This window comes from Aphanomyces astaci (genome assembly GCF_000520075.1).
Source record: "Aphanomyces astaci strain APO3 unplaced genomic scaffold supercont1.7, whole genome shotgun sequence".
NCBI classification, from domain to species: domain Eukaryota; phylum Oomycota; class Saprolegniomycetes; order Saprolegniales; family Verrucalvaceae; genus Aphanomyces; species Aphanomyces astaci.
The window spans coordinates 300,291-315,803 of record NW_009798270.1 but is presented as its reverse complement, the minus strand read 5'-3'; the positions used below and the strand labels follow the sequence as shown (position 1 = coordinate 315,803).

At 50.6% G+C, this 15,513-nt stretch overlaps 5 protein-coding genes across 6 annotated transcripts; 2 read left to right on the top strand and 3 right to left on the bottom strand.

The window, feature by feature from the left end:
• Positions 1-248: 248 nt before the first annotated feature.
• Positions 249-3,932, bottom strand: H257_04061 (hypothetical protein). The gene is made up of 12 exons (XM_009828434.1): positions 3,738-3,932; positions 3,498-3,677; positions 3,118-3,453; positions 2,935-3,072; positions 2,787-2,869; positions 2,672-2,738; positions 2,242-2,607; positions 1,992-2,183; positions 1,762-1,938; positions 1,478-1,711; positions 582-1,373; positions 249-522 (listed from the first exon to the last, which is right to left on the bottom strand). The coding sequence occupies exons 1-12, from the start codon at positions 3,792-3,794 to the stop codon at positions 316-318; spliced, it is 2,829 nt and encodes a 942-aa protein (XP_009826736.1). The 5' UTR covers positions 3,795-3,932; the 3' UTR covers positions 249-315.
• A 271-nt stretch (positions 3,933-4,203) lies between these two features.
• Positions 4,204-5,621, top strand: H257_04060 (hypothetical protein). Its single transcript, XM_009828433.1, has 7 exons — positions 4,204-4,323; positions 4,379-4,470; positions 4,523-4,759; positions 4,806-4,900; positions 4,954-5,085; positions 5,175-5,308; positions 5,376-5,621. The coding sequence occupies exons 1-7, from the start codon at positions 4,213-4,215 to the stop codon at positions 5,613-5,615; spliced, it is 1,041 nt and encodes a 346-aa protein (XP_009826735.1). The 5' UTR covers positions 4,204-4,212; the 3' UTR covers positions 5,616-5,621.
• On the bottom strand, positions 5,622-8,712 carry H257_04059. Of its 2 annotated transcripts, XM_009828431.1 has the most exons (5): positions 8,373-8,712; positions 8,230-8,324; positions 6,841-8,151; positions 6,196-6,530; positions 5,622-5,908 (listed from the first exon to the last, which is right to left on the bottom strand). In XM_009828431.1, exons 1-5 carry the CDS (start codon positions 8,644-8,646, stop codon positions 5,731-5,733), a joined length of 2,193 nt encoding a protein of 730 aa, XP_009826733.1. In that variant the 5' UTR covers positions 8,647-8,712; the 3' UTR covers positions 5,622-5,730. The 2 variants fall into 2 exon arrangements, with proteins under 2 accessions (XP_009826733.1, XP_009826734.1); XM_009828432.1 differs by lacking the exons at positions 5,622-5,908; positions 6,196-6,530 and having other exon boundaries at positions 6,675-8,151.
• A 215-nt stretch (positions 8,713-8,927) lies between these two features.
• Positions 8,928-9,488, top strand: H257_04058 (hypothetical protein). The gene has a single exon (XM_009828430.1). It carries the CDS (start codon positions 9,007-9,009, stop codon positions 9,238-9,240), a length of 234 nt encoding a protein of 77 aa, XP_009826732.1. The 5' UTR covers positions 8,928-9,006; the 3' UTR covers positions 9,241-9,488.
• Positions 9,489-10,395: 907 nt separating this feature from the next.
• H257_04057 (hypothetical protein) lies at positions 10,396-11,559 on the bottom strand. Its single transcript, XM_009828429.1, has one exon. The coding sequence runs from the start codon at positions 11,516-11,518 to the stop codon at positions 10,478-10,480; it is 1,041 nt and encodes a 346-aa protein (XP_009826731.1). The 5' UTR covers positions 11,519-11,559; the 3' UTR covers positions 10,396-10,477.
• Between the last annotated feature and the right edge of the window lie 3,954 nt (positions 11,560-15,513).

Below are 15,513 nucleotides of genomic sequence, written 5' to 3'. Positions count from 1 at the left end.
CATGGTACGTGTACTCTACTCCTGGAGTGCTAGTAAATACCAGAAACGGTATTGAGGACACATGTGTCAAGAAACTAGGTCTTCATTAACGCCAAGAGTGGAAATGCTACGGTATTGGCGTCTTGACAGAGTGTACAATGTGACAGGCAGACATATGATGAACCCAGCCATTTCACGAATGGCACATATCATCTATAACGTTTCACAGGTTTCCCATTGGCGCGCTTTTGAAACAGAATGACGATGTAGCAGAAAGGAATGCGATGATGTGTGGTTCGTTATCGTCTACCCTAGTTACTACGACTCGTGTACTGGTCAGCGCTTGGCCAGTGGTGTGACCTTGGAGTTAACTGCCGACACGGACGAGGCCGAACTTGATCCTGTTGATGCCGTGCGAGAGCTCGAATTCAATGTGGTCGATTTCGTCGTGGACGGGCTCTGGACGCGCTTTGCAGGCGGCGCCGCAGCAGGTCGCGTTGGCACTGGGATGTTTGGGATCTTTGTCAATGACGTCTCATCTTTCTGTGCTCAGGTAAATATAGTAGTCAGTAGGACAATTTACAACCCAAGAAACCAGGTACCTTTGTAGATCGTCCTCCACTGGTGCTGCCGGGGGCCACCGCCGCCTTGGCCGGATTGAGCCGGATGGCAGCCTTGGCGTCAGCAAGTTGCTTGAGCGACGTAGCGCTGGTGGCGGCGTTGCTGCCTTTGCCATCCCGCGCCGACAACGAGCCGCTAGCGCTGGGCATTTTCGCTGCCACGGACGAATTGAACTGGGAAAACCCCGGCGTGCATGTGGGTAGGGTGGACAGGGGCATGGGCTGTTGTTTCATGGGGGTTGTCGTGATGGGCAACTTGGTGGTGGGTTTGTCCGACGACGCGGCGGCTTTGGCGAGGGCAGCCGTGGTCGTGGCGCGGAGGTTGGCGCCACCTCCTGTCGTGTTGCCACGTGTAGTCGTCATATCCTTGGTTTGTTGGCGGAGTTTGTTGACAATGTCAATGGATTTCACCCGCGCCCGTCGCACGACTTGGCCGTCCTTGCCCACAATCAGCGTGTACTCGAGCATTTCGCTCCACTTGGCTTCGGACGAGTACATGTCGTGGTCCCCGTTCATGCTCGCGGCTTCTTCTGCCGCCGCCTTCTTGGCGTCCAGCGCCATCTCTTGTATGGACTTGTCGTCTTTGTCGTGAAACCAGGCTTCCCGAACGTCATGGATGGCCACGAGCACGTCGCGGTCGGGTTCGTGGGATCCGTCCAGCAAGCTGCGGATGCGGCCAATCGTTTTGTCATCCCCGGCATTCAACACGTGCAGCACGGGTTTCCACTTGGGCAGCAGCGCGAATGCTTTCAGCCGCACATTGGGCACAGGGTCCTGGACAAACGGTGTCGTTAGCATGATCCTTAGACATATTCTTCGCAACAAGAAGTGGTGGGGGGAGTTGGCGTCCTGTCGATATACGTGGCACTCTCTCATACCTCCAACAAATCGATGGCCGGATCAAGGTAGTTGGTTCGAAAGTACTGGTGGCTGTAGCAGTCGCACGCAAAATTGCACGCGTCCAAGTACAGCGTCCGCTGCCAAAAGTTTTTGCCCAGCGCATACTCTTTGCGCAATCGCAAGAGCACATTGACCCGATTCGCTGTGATTTTATTGTCTCGGTTCACGGCCACAAGCACGCGGGCGGCTTCTACTTGCACCGGTCGGGCTCCCTACATCCATAAATATATATATTTCTAAAACAAGGATTTGATCAACGTACTGCGTTCATGAGCTCAAACAACAACGGACACACGCGTTCAAACAGTTGCGTGGACGAGACAAACGTGGGAAAGTGACGAAGCGCGTCCAACACTGCCATCTGCTCCCGCCACCTCCCCGCCGCGAGGATCGTGTGGTGATGCAAGATGGCTTTGAGCATAGCGTCAATGTACGTATTCTAGGCACAACAAACGACCATCCAAGTCAGACTAGTCAAGGTGGCTCCAGTACCTTGGTGTCGTCGTCGACACCTGTGCAAATGGTGGGGACAAACGACGGAAGGCACGCGATGAGGTGCCCTTGGACAGTGGGTGATTCATCTTTGAATACGGCCAAGGATGTGGCCTTGAGGTATCGTTGAGCGCGCTGGGGACCGAGAAGCGCCGCGACTTCATGGAGCCCCGACACGACACTGCGACGAATCTACAGAATCGCATGGACGATTATCATTTCGGACGCTTCGTCGTGAAGTCACACGCACGGGTTCGGATGTGTCTTGGGTAAACGCTTGGAGGAGGTCGTCAAGGTGGGGCGAGTACTGGGCAGGTCCGAAAGCTTGGACAACGGCGGGCAAGTTGCGCGCGCAGTCGAGTCGGACGTCGGGGCTGTCGCTTCGGCTCAGGGCGGTGTAGCACGCTTGGAACGTGGCGATGTGATCGGAGGTAAAGTCCCCCAGGGTGAACAGCTTGAACGCGAGGCGGCCAAACAAACGCGCAAGTGGCGATATTAAATAACTCGGCGGGTGCTCGAGGATCTCGGCGACCACGGGGAGGATCACGTCGCGGCGGTCCCGCGGGGGGAAGTAGTCGTACAACGACAGCAACGTCTGAAAAGCCATCACTTTGACCTGCAAACACAACACGCACAGTCACCAACGTTACACTGCACCATGATGACGACAACATGCGTACTTGTTCTTCTTCATCTTGAAGCAACTCGAGCAACTCGGGAAGCAACGCGGAGCTGGCTTTGAGTTGCCTGTGGATGGGTCGTTGTTAGAACTAGGGTAATATGGCTGGTACGCACCCAACGGCACGAGCGAGGGCATCCAGCTGCATGCACATGCACCTTCGAACTTCAGCGTCCGTGTCTTGACACAGTGCCATCATCTACGTCGTTATCGTTGTCAGTCATCAGTCGTGATGAGGGGGGGAAAGGGGGGGTGCTGTTGGACCTTTTGAAAGAACAGCCCGTCGATGTCTTGCTCGGACAAGAGCGTCGATGCGGTGAGCACCCCCAAAATGAGGCAGCAAATGAGGCGCGACCCCGCGCCTTGGGAGACGTCGCCCTTTTCAATGCCAATGCGAATGATCTGACAAACAAATTGTCAGCTCAATCAAGACACTTCACATTGTACTTGAGTCTTTTTCAGCGATCCAGACAGCCGGGGAATCATGGCGGCCACACAATGACTCGCGACTTCGGCATGGTCCTTGACCTGCAACTCGTGCACGAATTCGAGCACCAGCGGCAGCAACTGCTTGGTCACTTGGTCGTCGGTCAACAAGAAGACGGCGGTGATCTTTTCCTCGTGGTACTGCCGCATCATCGCGTCGAACTCTTCAAAGAGACTGGTCATGGGGTATGTGATGATTTTGCCGTCGCATGTGATGCTGGCAAGGTTTTGAAGGCACGTAAACACTTCGTTGATGATATCCACGTCGTTCTCGGCCTCCCCTTTCTTCCACACGTGCTACGGGCTTGATTAAGCCCTACGTATCGTGTGCACGAACGTACTTTGATGGCATCGAGAATTGTGACGAGGTTTTCTTTGGAATTGGTGGCGGCGAGGACCTTGGGCAGAGACACAAGAACGCTGAGCTTTTGCTGCTTGAGCCCGGTTCGTAAGAGTAGGTCGGCCCGCGGAACCTCTGGCATGTCTTCTTCGACTTCGAGTTTCTCCAAGTCGGAAGGACTCTGTGCAGGAACGAGTCAGCACCCTTGGCACAAGCATAAAAAGAGAATTTTATGGCGTACCATGTCGCCGTCAAAGCATCCTTCCGCCTCTTTTTCGCTGAAAAAGAAGTCGTCCATGGAGCTAGCGAGCGGTGGATGTTCTCTAGCGCTCAATCACTGATAACGTTGCTGTTGTCGGCGTCGTCGTCCTCTACTCCAGCATCGACAGGCACACCGGCTCCCTTGAGAAAAGTCGTCGCCGCAGCACGGCTCGTCGCTAAAAATAGTACGCTTGAAACGTATCGTGTTGCATGAGATAACCGACGGGACAAGGGACGCAAACATGTCTCCTCCCGCACATCAGCCATATATCGTATCATCCCATACCTTCGACGTGCAAACGTCCGTTCGCCTCGACGGCATGCGAACATGGTCATGGTTGATGCATTGGTAAGTTAGTTGAAAAAGCGCGCGGAATCGAGTTAACCGGAAACTTGTCGTATCCGGAAGTGCAATGTGAAACTGCGACCGACTCTTCAACTTAGGAGACATCACCATGGCCGACGGGGACGTCTACTCGTTCGTGGCGGAATGGTTCGACCCACAAGCCGAAGTCTTAAGATCGTTCTTGCTCACGTACTACGTCAATGATGGCTCCCTTGATATGGTGCGCCATGACATTCATCTCGACGACTGGTGTATTCACCCCCATATTGCATTAGGTGGACAAAAAGTCACTCAAGCCATTCTTAAAGCGCATCAAGTTTCCCAGCTTGAAAGTCGTGGACCTGTTTGTCGGTGCTTGCGTGTCCGTGTACGTGTACTACCCCGTCCGTCCATTCTCGGCATCTTATTGTGTGCTGCAGATATTCCCGTCAAATCAACCTCGTCGACTGCGCCAACGAGTACACGCGCCACCTCCTCGCCTCCCGCGGCACGAACAGCCTCTTCCTCATCAAACCCGCGGGGTATCGATCCCTTGGACGCATCCTGTCGGCGCTCGAGGGATGCCACCTCGCGCTCGTGAAGATGCGCATGATTCACATTAAGACCACGGACTTGCCCCTTGTCAGCAAACACATCGACAGCATCGATCCATCTCCGTACAAACTACTTCATCCCACGTTCTCTGATCATGAATCCACGCAGGGCCAGCGCGCAAGAGTGGACACGTGACTTCTCTGTGGCCATCGAAGTGTCAATTGGAGCCCCTGCCGCCGTGGCGGACGCCCTTCGCCAGCTCGGTACTGTACCAGCCCTTCCTTCCATGATACGCATCTTCACTCACATCACACAGGTTCCGCTCGAGATTTTGTCGTCACCGGTCGCGCTGCGCCTTGCTTCTTCGACGCCGACGCGTTTCCCACCACCGCCGCCATGGACGACTGCTCCACGCTCTGCCTCATCCGACCACGAGTGGTCAAGACCGGTAACATGTCATGTTGCTGTCATCCTTCTCGTTTAACTTTTACTACTCCTGTCTTTTGCTACACTGACGCTCCATGTCATTTTTTGCAGGGCAATGCGGCGCGGTGGTCGATGCCATCCTCTTGGCGGGGTTTGAAATATCCGCACTCAAGCTCGTCCACGTTCCCGTTGCAGCCATCGATGAGTTTCTCGCGATTTACAAGCCCGTGACCCGCCAATACCACGTACGAGTGACTACTCCCCGGTGTTGTCCAAACGGCAAACTGGCCCGTCTCATGTATCAAGGGATAGGAACTGGTCAAGTACATGTCAAGTGCGCCGTTGGTGGCGATTGAAGTCCGAGGCAACGACATCGTCCCGCGTTTTCAGTCGTTTTGTGGTCCGTTCGACGTGCACGTGGCGCGGGAGTTGGCCCCCACGACCCTCCGCGGCATTTATGGTCTCACCAACATGCAGAACGCCGTGCATTGCACGGATAGCCCCGAAGACGGAAGCCTCGAAACCCAGTTCTTCTTTCGCGTCCTGGCATAATACACATGTTTGTAAACGTGACGGGGGTATATTATTCGCATAACGTTAGAGAAAGCGACACGTTCCATCGCATTATGCCCCCAACAACCAACATACACAAGTCCCGTCTGTTGGCTTAACCGCAGCCCGAATCGGTGGCAGTGTACTCAATTTCCACCACTTTGCCTTCCTTCGTACGCCGGAAGCGCGTCTCAATCGGGTCGAATCCAGCTTCGGGGGCGTTGTACACTGCCCACGCCGGCGTCGGCGCAATGTAGTCCATGGTCGTGAACGGCGTGCCGTCCTTGTAGTACCTACACCCCCCCCCCGACGAATGTTAGTCGCAATTAAATACCACTGGCACACGACCAAACACCAGTGTAAATAAAGGCAACAGCATACACTTAGTAGAATGTCAAAACAGGAGCCTCTAGAGCCAAGAGAAGCCCCGGACGGGCTTCAGGATTGAGTAGACACATGGAATTCAATCATATAAAGCTCGATCGATAGGGACAATCACACGTTCACATGTTTGGCTGGACAGAGTTCAATATATATGCATACGACGACCATCCATCCATCCACACAAGAATAAACGTACGCTTGAATGAGGGTGTGGAACTTGTCGTAGTCAATCCACGTGTGCCAGTGGCCATCGATCTTGAACTTGGTCTTGGCCACCAACACGCAGTTGGAATGCGCATGTTCCGTCGCCAGTTCGTACCCGCCGCCAAGCTTGGCACACAGCAGCTCGCAAAAGTCGCGTACTTCTTGATGGTACGGCACGTTTTGCATGGTCAAGTCGGACGCATCGCTTTTGCCGCAGTACGTGACTGCTTTGATTTCAATCAGGTCGGGCTCGCCCAGGTGGATGAGCTCCACGTAGTTGTCCAGCTCCTTCATGTTGTGTTCCTTGACCAATGTCATGCGATACACCTACACATATACATCCATCCGTCCGGCGATCTCTCTCTCTCATATATAGCGCATTGTCAAGTCGATTCGAAATTGGAGAGTTTGGGTGCTCACTCGAATGAGCAGATTAACCAAATCGGCAGACAATCGATCAAAACCCAGATGACTCAAAAGCACTATTCGACCAATGCAACATCGAATTAGTGTGTGACTTAAATTAGTGTGACACTGGACGAATTTTACATACAAAAGTCAGTACAACGAATAATCAATCGATAGATATGGCGAACCAGCACAAAAGACCATATCTAGGGTATAAGAAAGACAGTACCGTGCGCTGCCCCTTGGCTTTGAGCTGGGTCAAACAGCTCAGGAAACGTTCCCAAAAGTCCTTGAACAAGGGCCGGTCGATTGCCTTGAGCGAATCCTTGGTCGCTGCGTCCACGCTCACATACAACTGGGTGATGGGCTCCAACGCCGCAATCTTCTCTGGGAATTGCGCATTTGTGACCAAGAACGAACTGATCTCGCGGGCGTGCAGCTCCCGGCAGAATTCATTGATGTGCGGGTACATGATGGGCTCCCCGACCAAGCTGAGGGCGCAGTGGCGCACCGTGAACGCCTCCTCCCATCGACTCTGGATCAGCCCCGGCAGACCCTTGACCTCCTTGATCATGGTTTGGTGGCGGGAAATCGCGCCTTCGACCAGCTCCTTGGCGTCGTCCGTCTTCCACCGCCACTCGCGCCCCACGGGGTTCTTGTGGTGGCGCCAGCAAAACACGCACTTGTTGGCACACGCGAGCGACGGCGTCGTCTCCATGCACTGGTAGCTCGTGATGCCGTAGAACGTGTGCTTGTAGCATCCGCCGCGCCCGCGCAGCTGATGTTTGGTCCACCGACACAGCTTGACGGCGCTGTGGGTGCCGATGATCTTGTATCCTTCCTTGGTCAGGGCTTTGCGTTGCAGGGGGGTGACCATTTCGCGGGACAGCGCCGCGGCCTCAGACTCCTTCATCACGACGCCAATGTCCTCGACGTCCACCACGCCGCTGTCTGGTTTCTTGGGCCTGTTGTCTTCATCGTCGCTGTCGTCCCCCTGGTCCAGCTCGAGCACGATCTCGTTCATTTGGTCTTCGGCCGTCCACATTGCTTCCTCCGTGTCTTCGCCGTTTGCGGCCGCCTTTTCCTTTCGCTTTTGGCGGCGGAATTCATTTTGCGACTTCCACCCCGCCGGTTGCTGCTTTGGCTTGACAGAAGGTGACGACGACGACGACGCAGCTGGGCTACGCAGCGCGCCATATTGCTCACACAAGGCTGCAATCAAGTGGTCGCTCCACGAGTCAAACTGCGCTGCCTGGTCCTGGTTGTCGTCGCCGACCCCGCGAGGACACAACCGCGACGCCCCGAGGGAGCTCAAATGCTTGGACAGCGCCTTGGACGCCTTGCCATAGTGCTCGTCGTACTCGGAATTGCCCAATCCATACACGCCCACATGAACGTGCTTAAGCCAGGTTTTGGACACGCGGAAGTCCTGCGCCATGTCCTGCAGCCAGTTGCAAAAGACTAGCGCCGACTCGGGCGGCACGCCACCTGTCCACGTCGACAAGATTGAAATCAGCACGTGCTCGTGCTCCAAGTTGTCCTACAAAGCATTGTGTCCACGTTACGATCATTGTTGTAGCTAACGTTACGAGGAAAGCAAAGCTTGATGGACGCGTACTTGGTCGTAGTCTTTCATGTCCACCACTGATGGCTCAAATGCATACCCGGCCACGTTAAGGGCAAACAATTTCTGCTGCAATGTCGTGGCAAATCCTACCAGTCGTCAAGGGTTAACATCAACAACATGGCTCAATGCGGTACCTTTGGCCGTGCCCGTATGCGTCCCGTACAAGATGCGAACAGCCACTGGTTTGGCGTGTTCTTCGGCTTCGACATTATCGTCGTTTGTGCTGCTTTGGCAGCAACCTGTGGTCGTAGCGCTATCCTTGCCACAGCATCCACTGGACTCTTTGCGAGCCGACTGCTTGGGTGAAGTTCCTTGTTCCTGCTGACGTTGCTTCCACAGCACATATGCAATGGATGCAGAGACTACGGCGACAGCAACCGCCACCGTCGCAGGTTTGAACACCAGCATGATGATAATCCGCTGAAGTTGAACCTTTGTTGTGGTCACCAGTCAAACAACCGTCTCGTATTCCTGGGTACTTCGAAGTTTCGTTTCCGCCAATCCGATTGGTTCAATTGAGGTTCATTTTAAGTGCGACGTAACTTTATGTTGCCTTTCGTATTCGACCCTCAACGTACGATATAGAAATATACAGGTAATCGTTGTGAATGATACATGAAAATGTCTGGATCGAGGTATGTATTGTTACGTACCATTAGATTATAGAATAAAACTGTGTAATTCTATACCGCCACCTCACTTCAGTGCGAGTGGTGGAGGACGAGGGAGTCCTTTACTTTTGAACGGACTTCGTTTCCTAGTTGCATCATGGCCCCTGGAGGAACTTCGTTGTGGCGCTCGGCAGGCTTGTCCTACCTGCAATATGTGAACAAGGCCGCCGTGGTTGTGCGTGCTGCCACCAAGGAACCCTTGAAGAGCAAGATCGCGTCGCGCAGTGAAATCGACTTTGCCGCGTGGAAGTGGGCCAACGGCGAACGTGGCACCCGCGTCGATGTCGACTCCATCAAGAAGGCCCATGAAGCGTTCAAGGTTGCTGCGTAAATTCGAAATCAAACAAGGAACGAGGGCCCTCTTCGCGGGACTTTGCAGTAGAGGGCAAGGTAGAGCGACAGTGAACGTATACATATAACCGAGTTTGACGCGGGCTCCTACCCACACACAGTAGCATCACCAAGCGCGTGTTGACGTGTATTCGCATCTTCGTTTTCGGTGATGCAGCGTATCGCCCGAATTACAAGTAGATTTGACAGCGACATGCAATTCAACTGTCGAGTATGGGTCGATATACGGGTATCATGTTGGCATGAATCATATTGATCAAAAACAACCCACGGAGCACCACTGCGCAAATCGTGAAACGAAATGAATGGACAGCCTCGAGACAACAAGCTTACCGGCCGCCCTCATGTGTATACACTAACTACCACGGTGTACACGAGCCTCGTATCTGACAGTACCGTATATAGCTTCATGCTCTGCACTGGTCACTTGCAATCTAGTACATCGTCGTGACTCATCGTGTGATAGTCCTCCAAGTTCATGTATGTAGTGTTGTGTAACTACTGTAGCAACATCCAAACACATTTCGACGCGTTCTCGTGGGTAAAGCGGCTGCCTACTACAACAACTCGTTACATCCTTCGCGTGATCGCGGTGCCTCGCCTCCTCCTCGTCTTGCATCTTTTCTAAGACGAGAAGCAAAGAATCCAAAACGAAGCGTCCAAGCCTCTTTGGACTCGCGAGTGACGGGGGCTTCTCCTTCAGCAAACATGGAATGTCGCCATGCTTCCTCGCTCATTCCTTGACAAACAAGTACAAAAAGCACGGCACCTTAACCACCCAACCCACGAGAACATCCTCCTGTTTGAGCATGTTGTCATGGTTCGACGTGTCGTGGTCGCACAGGTTCATTGCCGTGACAAAAGCCCCATAACGTTATCAACGTCACACTTACTGATACATGGGAGTGCCAGCACATCAAGCGTGAATGCATGCTGCCTCACTGATGTTGCTGCTATGCACGGAGGAGCTGCTTCAGTATACTAGTACACTGTACTGTACTGTACTGTACACAAACTGGTATACTGTACTGTAAACATACTATTAATAGTACCGTACAACCTTCCGCATCTCTTGTTTGTGCCAGATGTAAACATTACAGTACGGATATTCTTGTCGTCGTTCAATGACTGATAATTTCCAATAAAAAAACAAATATAATTGTATATAAATATTAGGGTATAAATAAGCAGCATGGTTGAAGTTGCGGTGTTACGCATCAAGCGTGGAGGGTTCGCAACTTCTCGAGCTTTTTGAGGGTCTTGGCCTGCTTTCGGCGATGCAAGAGGTGTTTCACCCCGTTGAAGAGGAGGACGGGAGGTGCGAGCGCCGCTGCGATGCCGATGCCAACGGCGGCAACGCCCGTCGCGGCAACCACCACCACGGACTTGGTCACGGCTCGGATCGGCGCATTGGGACCGAGAGATGAGGACTCGGACTCGAGGAACGCCAGCGGCTTGCACATTGCTTCGGTGTGGCGGTCCCAGGACACGCGGCACAGCCAGCAGAACTCAAACTCGCAGTGCGTGCACGCCATGTGGGTGCAGCCGCCGTGCTTTTCAATGTCTACGTGGCAGTTGGGGCACGAGCGGACGTCGTGTTCTGTGTGTTGGCGCCACGACTTGTACGTCACGTCCTTGCACGCAAACATGTGATACGGTTCGCCACAGTCGCCGCACGTGGTGGCTGTGCACGCCTGGCAGTGAATCTTGCGACCAGACGATGTCACAGACTGCCCACATGGAGGACACACGCGACCGGAGCGGAGTTTGTCCTTGAGCTCGAGGTACCGCTGGAAAAGGTCGGTGGGGACGTAGCCGTGGATGTGGTGCGAAGACAAGATGGCAGTGCAGCCTAGGCCAGGACACCGAATGCGACGCACTTGACCGTCTTGAATCTTGATTTGGAGGTACATTTGGATGCAGCCGTCGCAGAACCGCGACCCGCACGTGGTGCTGCCACACAGGTTCTTTGCTTGCAACGTTTCAAAGCAAATGGCACAATCCCGCGGGGTGCTGGCGTTGTTGTCGACGGACGGGACGAGCGCGTTTAGGGCTGGCGCGGTTTTCAATGGTTCCATCGACGGTTCTTCGGGGGATATGAGCACAACGTTCATCGTGGCTACAATCAATCGTGGCGTGGTTTTTGTCTTTGGTTGCTCTGTAGTATCCTGTTCTGGTGACTCCTCCAGGGTAGGTTTGGAGTAGGATGGCTCATACTCCACGACAGAGAATATGTGGTCTGTTGTCGTAGAAGCCATAAGGGTGGTTGGGCTGGTAGCGGACAGTCTCCTACAGGGAGATTGGAAAATGAACTGCAAAATGCCGCCGTGAAAAAGAGGTTACAGGGTGGTACAAGTAGAGCCAGCGATATAAAGTGCGAAGAACCTACAGGGGGAACTAATATAATTCGCATTTTTATGTTATATAGAACGTAATGTAAGCTTACTCTGCATTTTTGTGCGTTTTTATTATTATGAGTTTGCATTGAGGGCGTACCTGGTTGGACACCTCGAACGAACTTTAACGAGAGTTGGATGACTTACGTTCCTCCTCCTCGCGACCATCTGGGATAAAAACATATTTGATTCCTATACTTGAATGATAATTCTATACGTGACGACGTCCTACTGGAATCAAGATATGTTTCGAGATTGATTAAATTTGTGAAAATAATTAGCACAATTTTGACGTTCTCTGCACTTGGAACAAAATACTGATCTCATCTGTGAATGGGTTCTTTTAGGAGCCATTTCATCGATGAATTACGGCCCATTTCGTCGTCCTTGGGTATGCAGTACGTCCCACACAGCGTCCATGGATATGACAGTCTTGTGTGATTGTGAGTAAAAACAGAAAGACAAAGCCGCACTTTCTTGCCAATTCTTGCTTGAGCTTCAATGATGGCTGCGAGGACGGAATGAACTTATTTCTATGTCATTTGGCCAACATCAACAAACAGGTCAGTCCCGACTGTCGAACGCATTCAAGGCTGTCGCTTGAATAGTCTTGCCCATGCACTTCCCCATACGTACTTGTATGTACAACACGAGCAATCGCATACTGTACCTGTCCCCTGAATGTATGCCAGAGGGGATTTCGTAGGATGGCATGCTCATTTCGTACTGTAGGTTGTAGTATGTTTTTCTGCTGGCCCGAACTGCAGGTACATTGGATCAGTCTCATCGATAGCCGCCCCACGCACAAGTTCCAAACGACATCTCGGGCTGAAGAATATTCCATGGATACAATCGGTACCTTTGCATATAAACTACGGCTAGAAATGGTCATGCATGGCAAAGTTCTCGGCCGTGTCACGTTTTGTAGACACGATCTTGTAGGCCGCGATCTCATTGGCTGGTTCAATTCAGTGCCGCTTCGTCAGCGAGTGGCGACAGTATTTCGTCCCACAGCTTCGCAACTGTAGTTGAAGCTGGAACTGCGTCTTCAACTTAGCCCCCCATATCCCCATATCCCCATAACATCAGTTTACTGTTAGGTGTTTTCAGAGATTGGTTATGTGATCGACCCTCCCCAACAATTTTGCTATATAAAGTTCGCAGTCGTTGCTGATCGTACTGTACTGGTACTTACTTTGCAACAAGTCTGATCCTGCCACTGAATAATGCCAAACTTGGTCGTCACTACCGGTACTACAGTAGTAGTACTATGCAATACTAGTAGTACTAGTACTACTAGTATTGCAAAGCTGCATAGATTTCATTACAGTATCAAGTAACGTTACGCAGACTAGTGTACACCAGGTATTACTCGAGTACAGTAATACGGTACTAGTTCTGCACCGCAGTTTGTGTAGGTACAGTACGTATGGTGGGTTGGTGGGTGAGGTTGAAAGACGGCTACTGGTATGTACGTGCCAGGGTTGCCATGTACACTGTACTGTACTAGTACTAGTACTATTACTAGTACCCTGGCAAGACTTTTGAGAAAAATCACTTGGAAATATATATCCGCAGTTCAACTGGTAATAACATAAACGATCAAATCATGACCTAATTCTTTTTTCCTTTACTATTTATACTAGTACAACGTACTATTATAATAGTATAAATAGTGTAGTACTACGTAGTAGTAGCTTTTTGGCCATACTACATACAGTAGTAATAGTACCACATGAAGAAATGAAAATTGGGCAGGTGTACAGTTATAGAGCAAGAAACTTTATCACAATAACTCCTATGTGACCGCGAATTGGAGTATTATTTATAGCGTAATTTACAGTACTGTTTATTACTACGTAGTACTAGTATGTTAAATTAAACACAGAAGTTGTGATTTTTGCCGAACCAGTTGTTTGCCCACTTTGATTTGATTTCACAGCATGCCTTTGAAGTGTCAGGAAACATATGGACAAGGCGTTTAAAACAAACTTGTAGCTGTATCTTATTCTTTGAATATAATTAAAAGACTTGAGTGTGAAAAATGAAAGAGGGCAAGAATTGATAAAGGGAAAGAACTGATCGTTTACGTTACATTGAAGTACTACAGTACTACGTGGTACCAGGTACTTGCTTTTTGCTTCACAGAATTGAAGTGCAGTTTAGTATTCGTAAAATTGCCCTACCAAGGCTAAAAGTCCAGCATCCGGAAGTATTACATGTATGTACATGTGGGGCGTCCATCCTAACGGTTTACTACCGGTACATGTATTAATATTACTGTAACGTTATTAATAGGTTAACGTGTATACGAGTAAATTAATGGTTTTGCCATTTCGCAAGCATTTTTAGGGAAGTCTTTGTCGGCAATAGAGTTTCGGTCAGCACTTTTGAGTTGAGATAGCCCAAAATACTCCTTGACTTAATAAGTCCTTTGAAATAAAATCTCCAAATTGTATACTACGTGTGTAGTATTAATAACTCAAATAGATTTGGAGATTCAAGCGCTGAATCTCCCTGACCTCAAAACCGGAGGAAGATAGAATTTCATCCGGATATTGGTCGATGTCGATGTGAGCGCACCATGCATCCATTTCAGGAGCAATCAGTCTAGTATGGACTCCCAGTGACTTCATTGGGATAAGTGTAACGCCTTGCAGTTTATAGTACTGCTTATGGGCGTGTATCTCATCAAAACAGAGGTAAACTCCGATCGCTTGGTATCCGTACTGCCACACCAACAATTGCTCCTTGGAAAGTTGGCACTTCCACCTCCTAATTCCACAACTTCGCACGACCGAAACCGCCAAGTTTCTACAGCAGCTGTGGAAGGTTTACAAAAGCGGAGGATACTTCGAAGTAATAGTACAGTAAATTTATGCCTGGCCAAAATGCCAATGTATCAATCTGGATAACGTACTCCAGAGTACAAAAGTACAGTGTACCAGTACAGTACAGTAGTGTCGAGTGACAATCGAAGCTTACAATTGAATGGCTTAGTGAATTGTATAGCATTATAGGTAGAGAATGCACAGTAGAAATTTTTGCAAGTCCATGCATAATTGATTTTCAATGGAGGAAATGCACTCGGTATTGGTCTGTTACAGCTCTGTCTCGTGGTAGTCGGGTCTAATTCCAAGTAAGTTAACCCGCTCGGATTTAACCCGCTCGGATGGGAAGCAAAGTTTAACACCACAACCAAAAGAGTGTTGTCAAAGAGATGTACAATTCCCTCATTAAAACAGTTCCACTGTTGTTTTGACCCGAAATACTGTTTCAATGAGATTTATATGGAACTTTGTATGCTCATACCATCTCACCTCTTAACCCCGGAGATTTAGCGTCGTATGTACTCACCCGGGGTAGGACGGAGTCCCAGGTTACAGGGCTACTGGCGAAAAGGTGTATCCGGATGTAATATTTCCCTCATTGAAACAGTATTTCGGGTCAAAACAACAGTGGATCTGTTTTGTTAATGAGGGAATTATTCCAAACAAACAGACTGAGCTACTGTATGACAAGATCACGTAAACTCAGTACTATTATATTAATAATACTAGTGGAGTACTAGTAGTTACAGTGAAATTTACTGGTGCCGGTGCAGATGCTTACAGTGAAATTTACTGGTGCCGGTGCAGATGCTCATATACCGTAAACGATCGATCACAAGATGGCCCAAAAATGGACCCCTTAGAGCATCTGCACCGGTGCCAGTAACTGCCTGATTCCAGTAACTTAACCGGATGATTTACTGAACTTTGCTGAAATTCCCAAAAACGCGTTCGCACCAGCCCAGTAGCCCAATAAAAATTTACTGGACTCCACCAGACCAACAAAAAACCCAACAAATTTGTGTG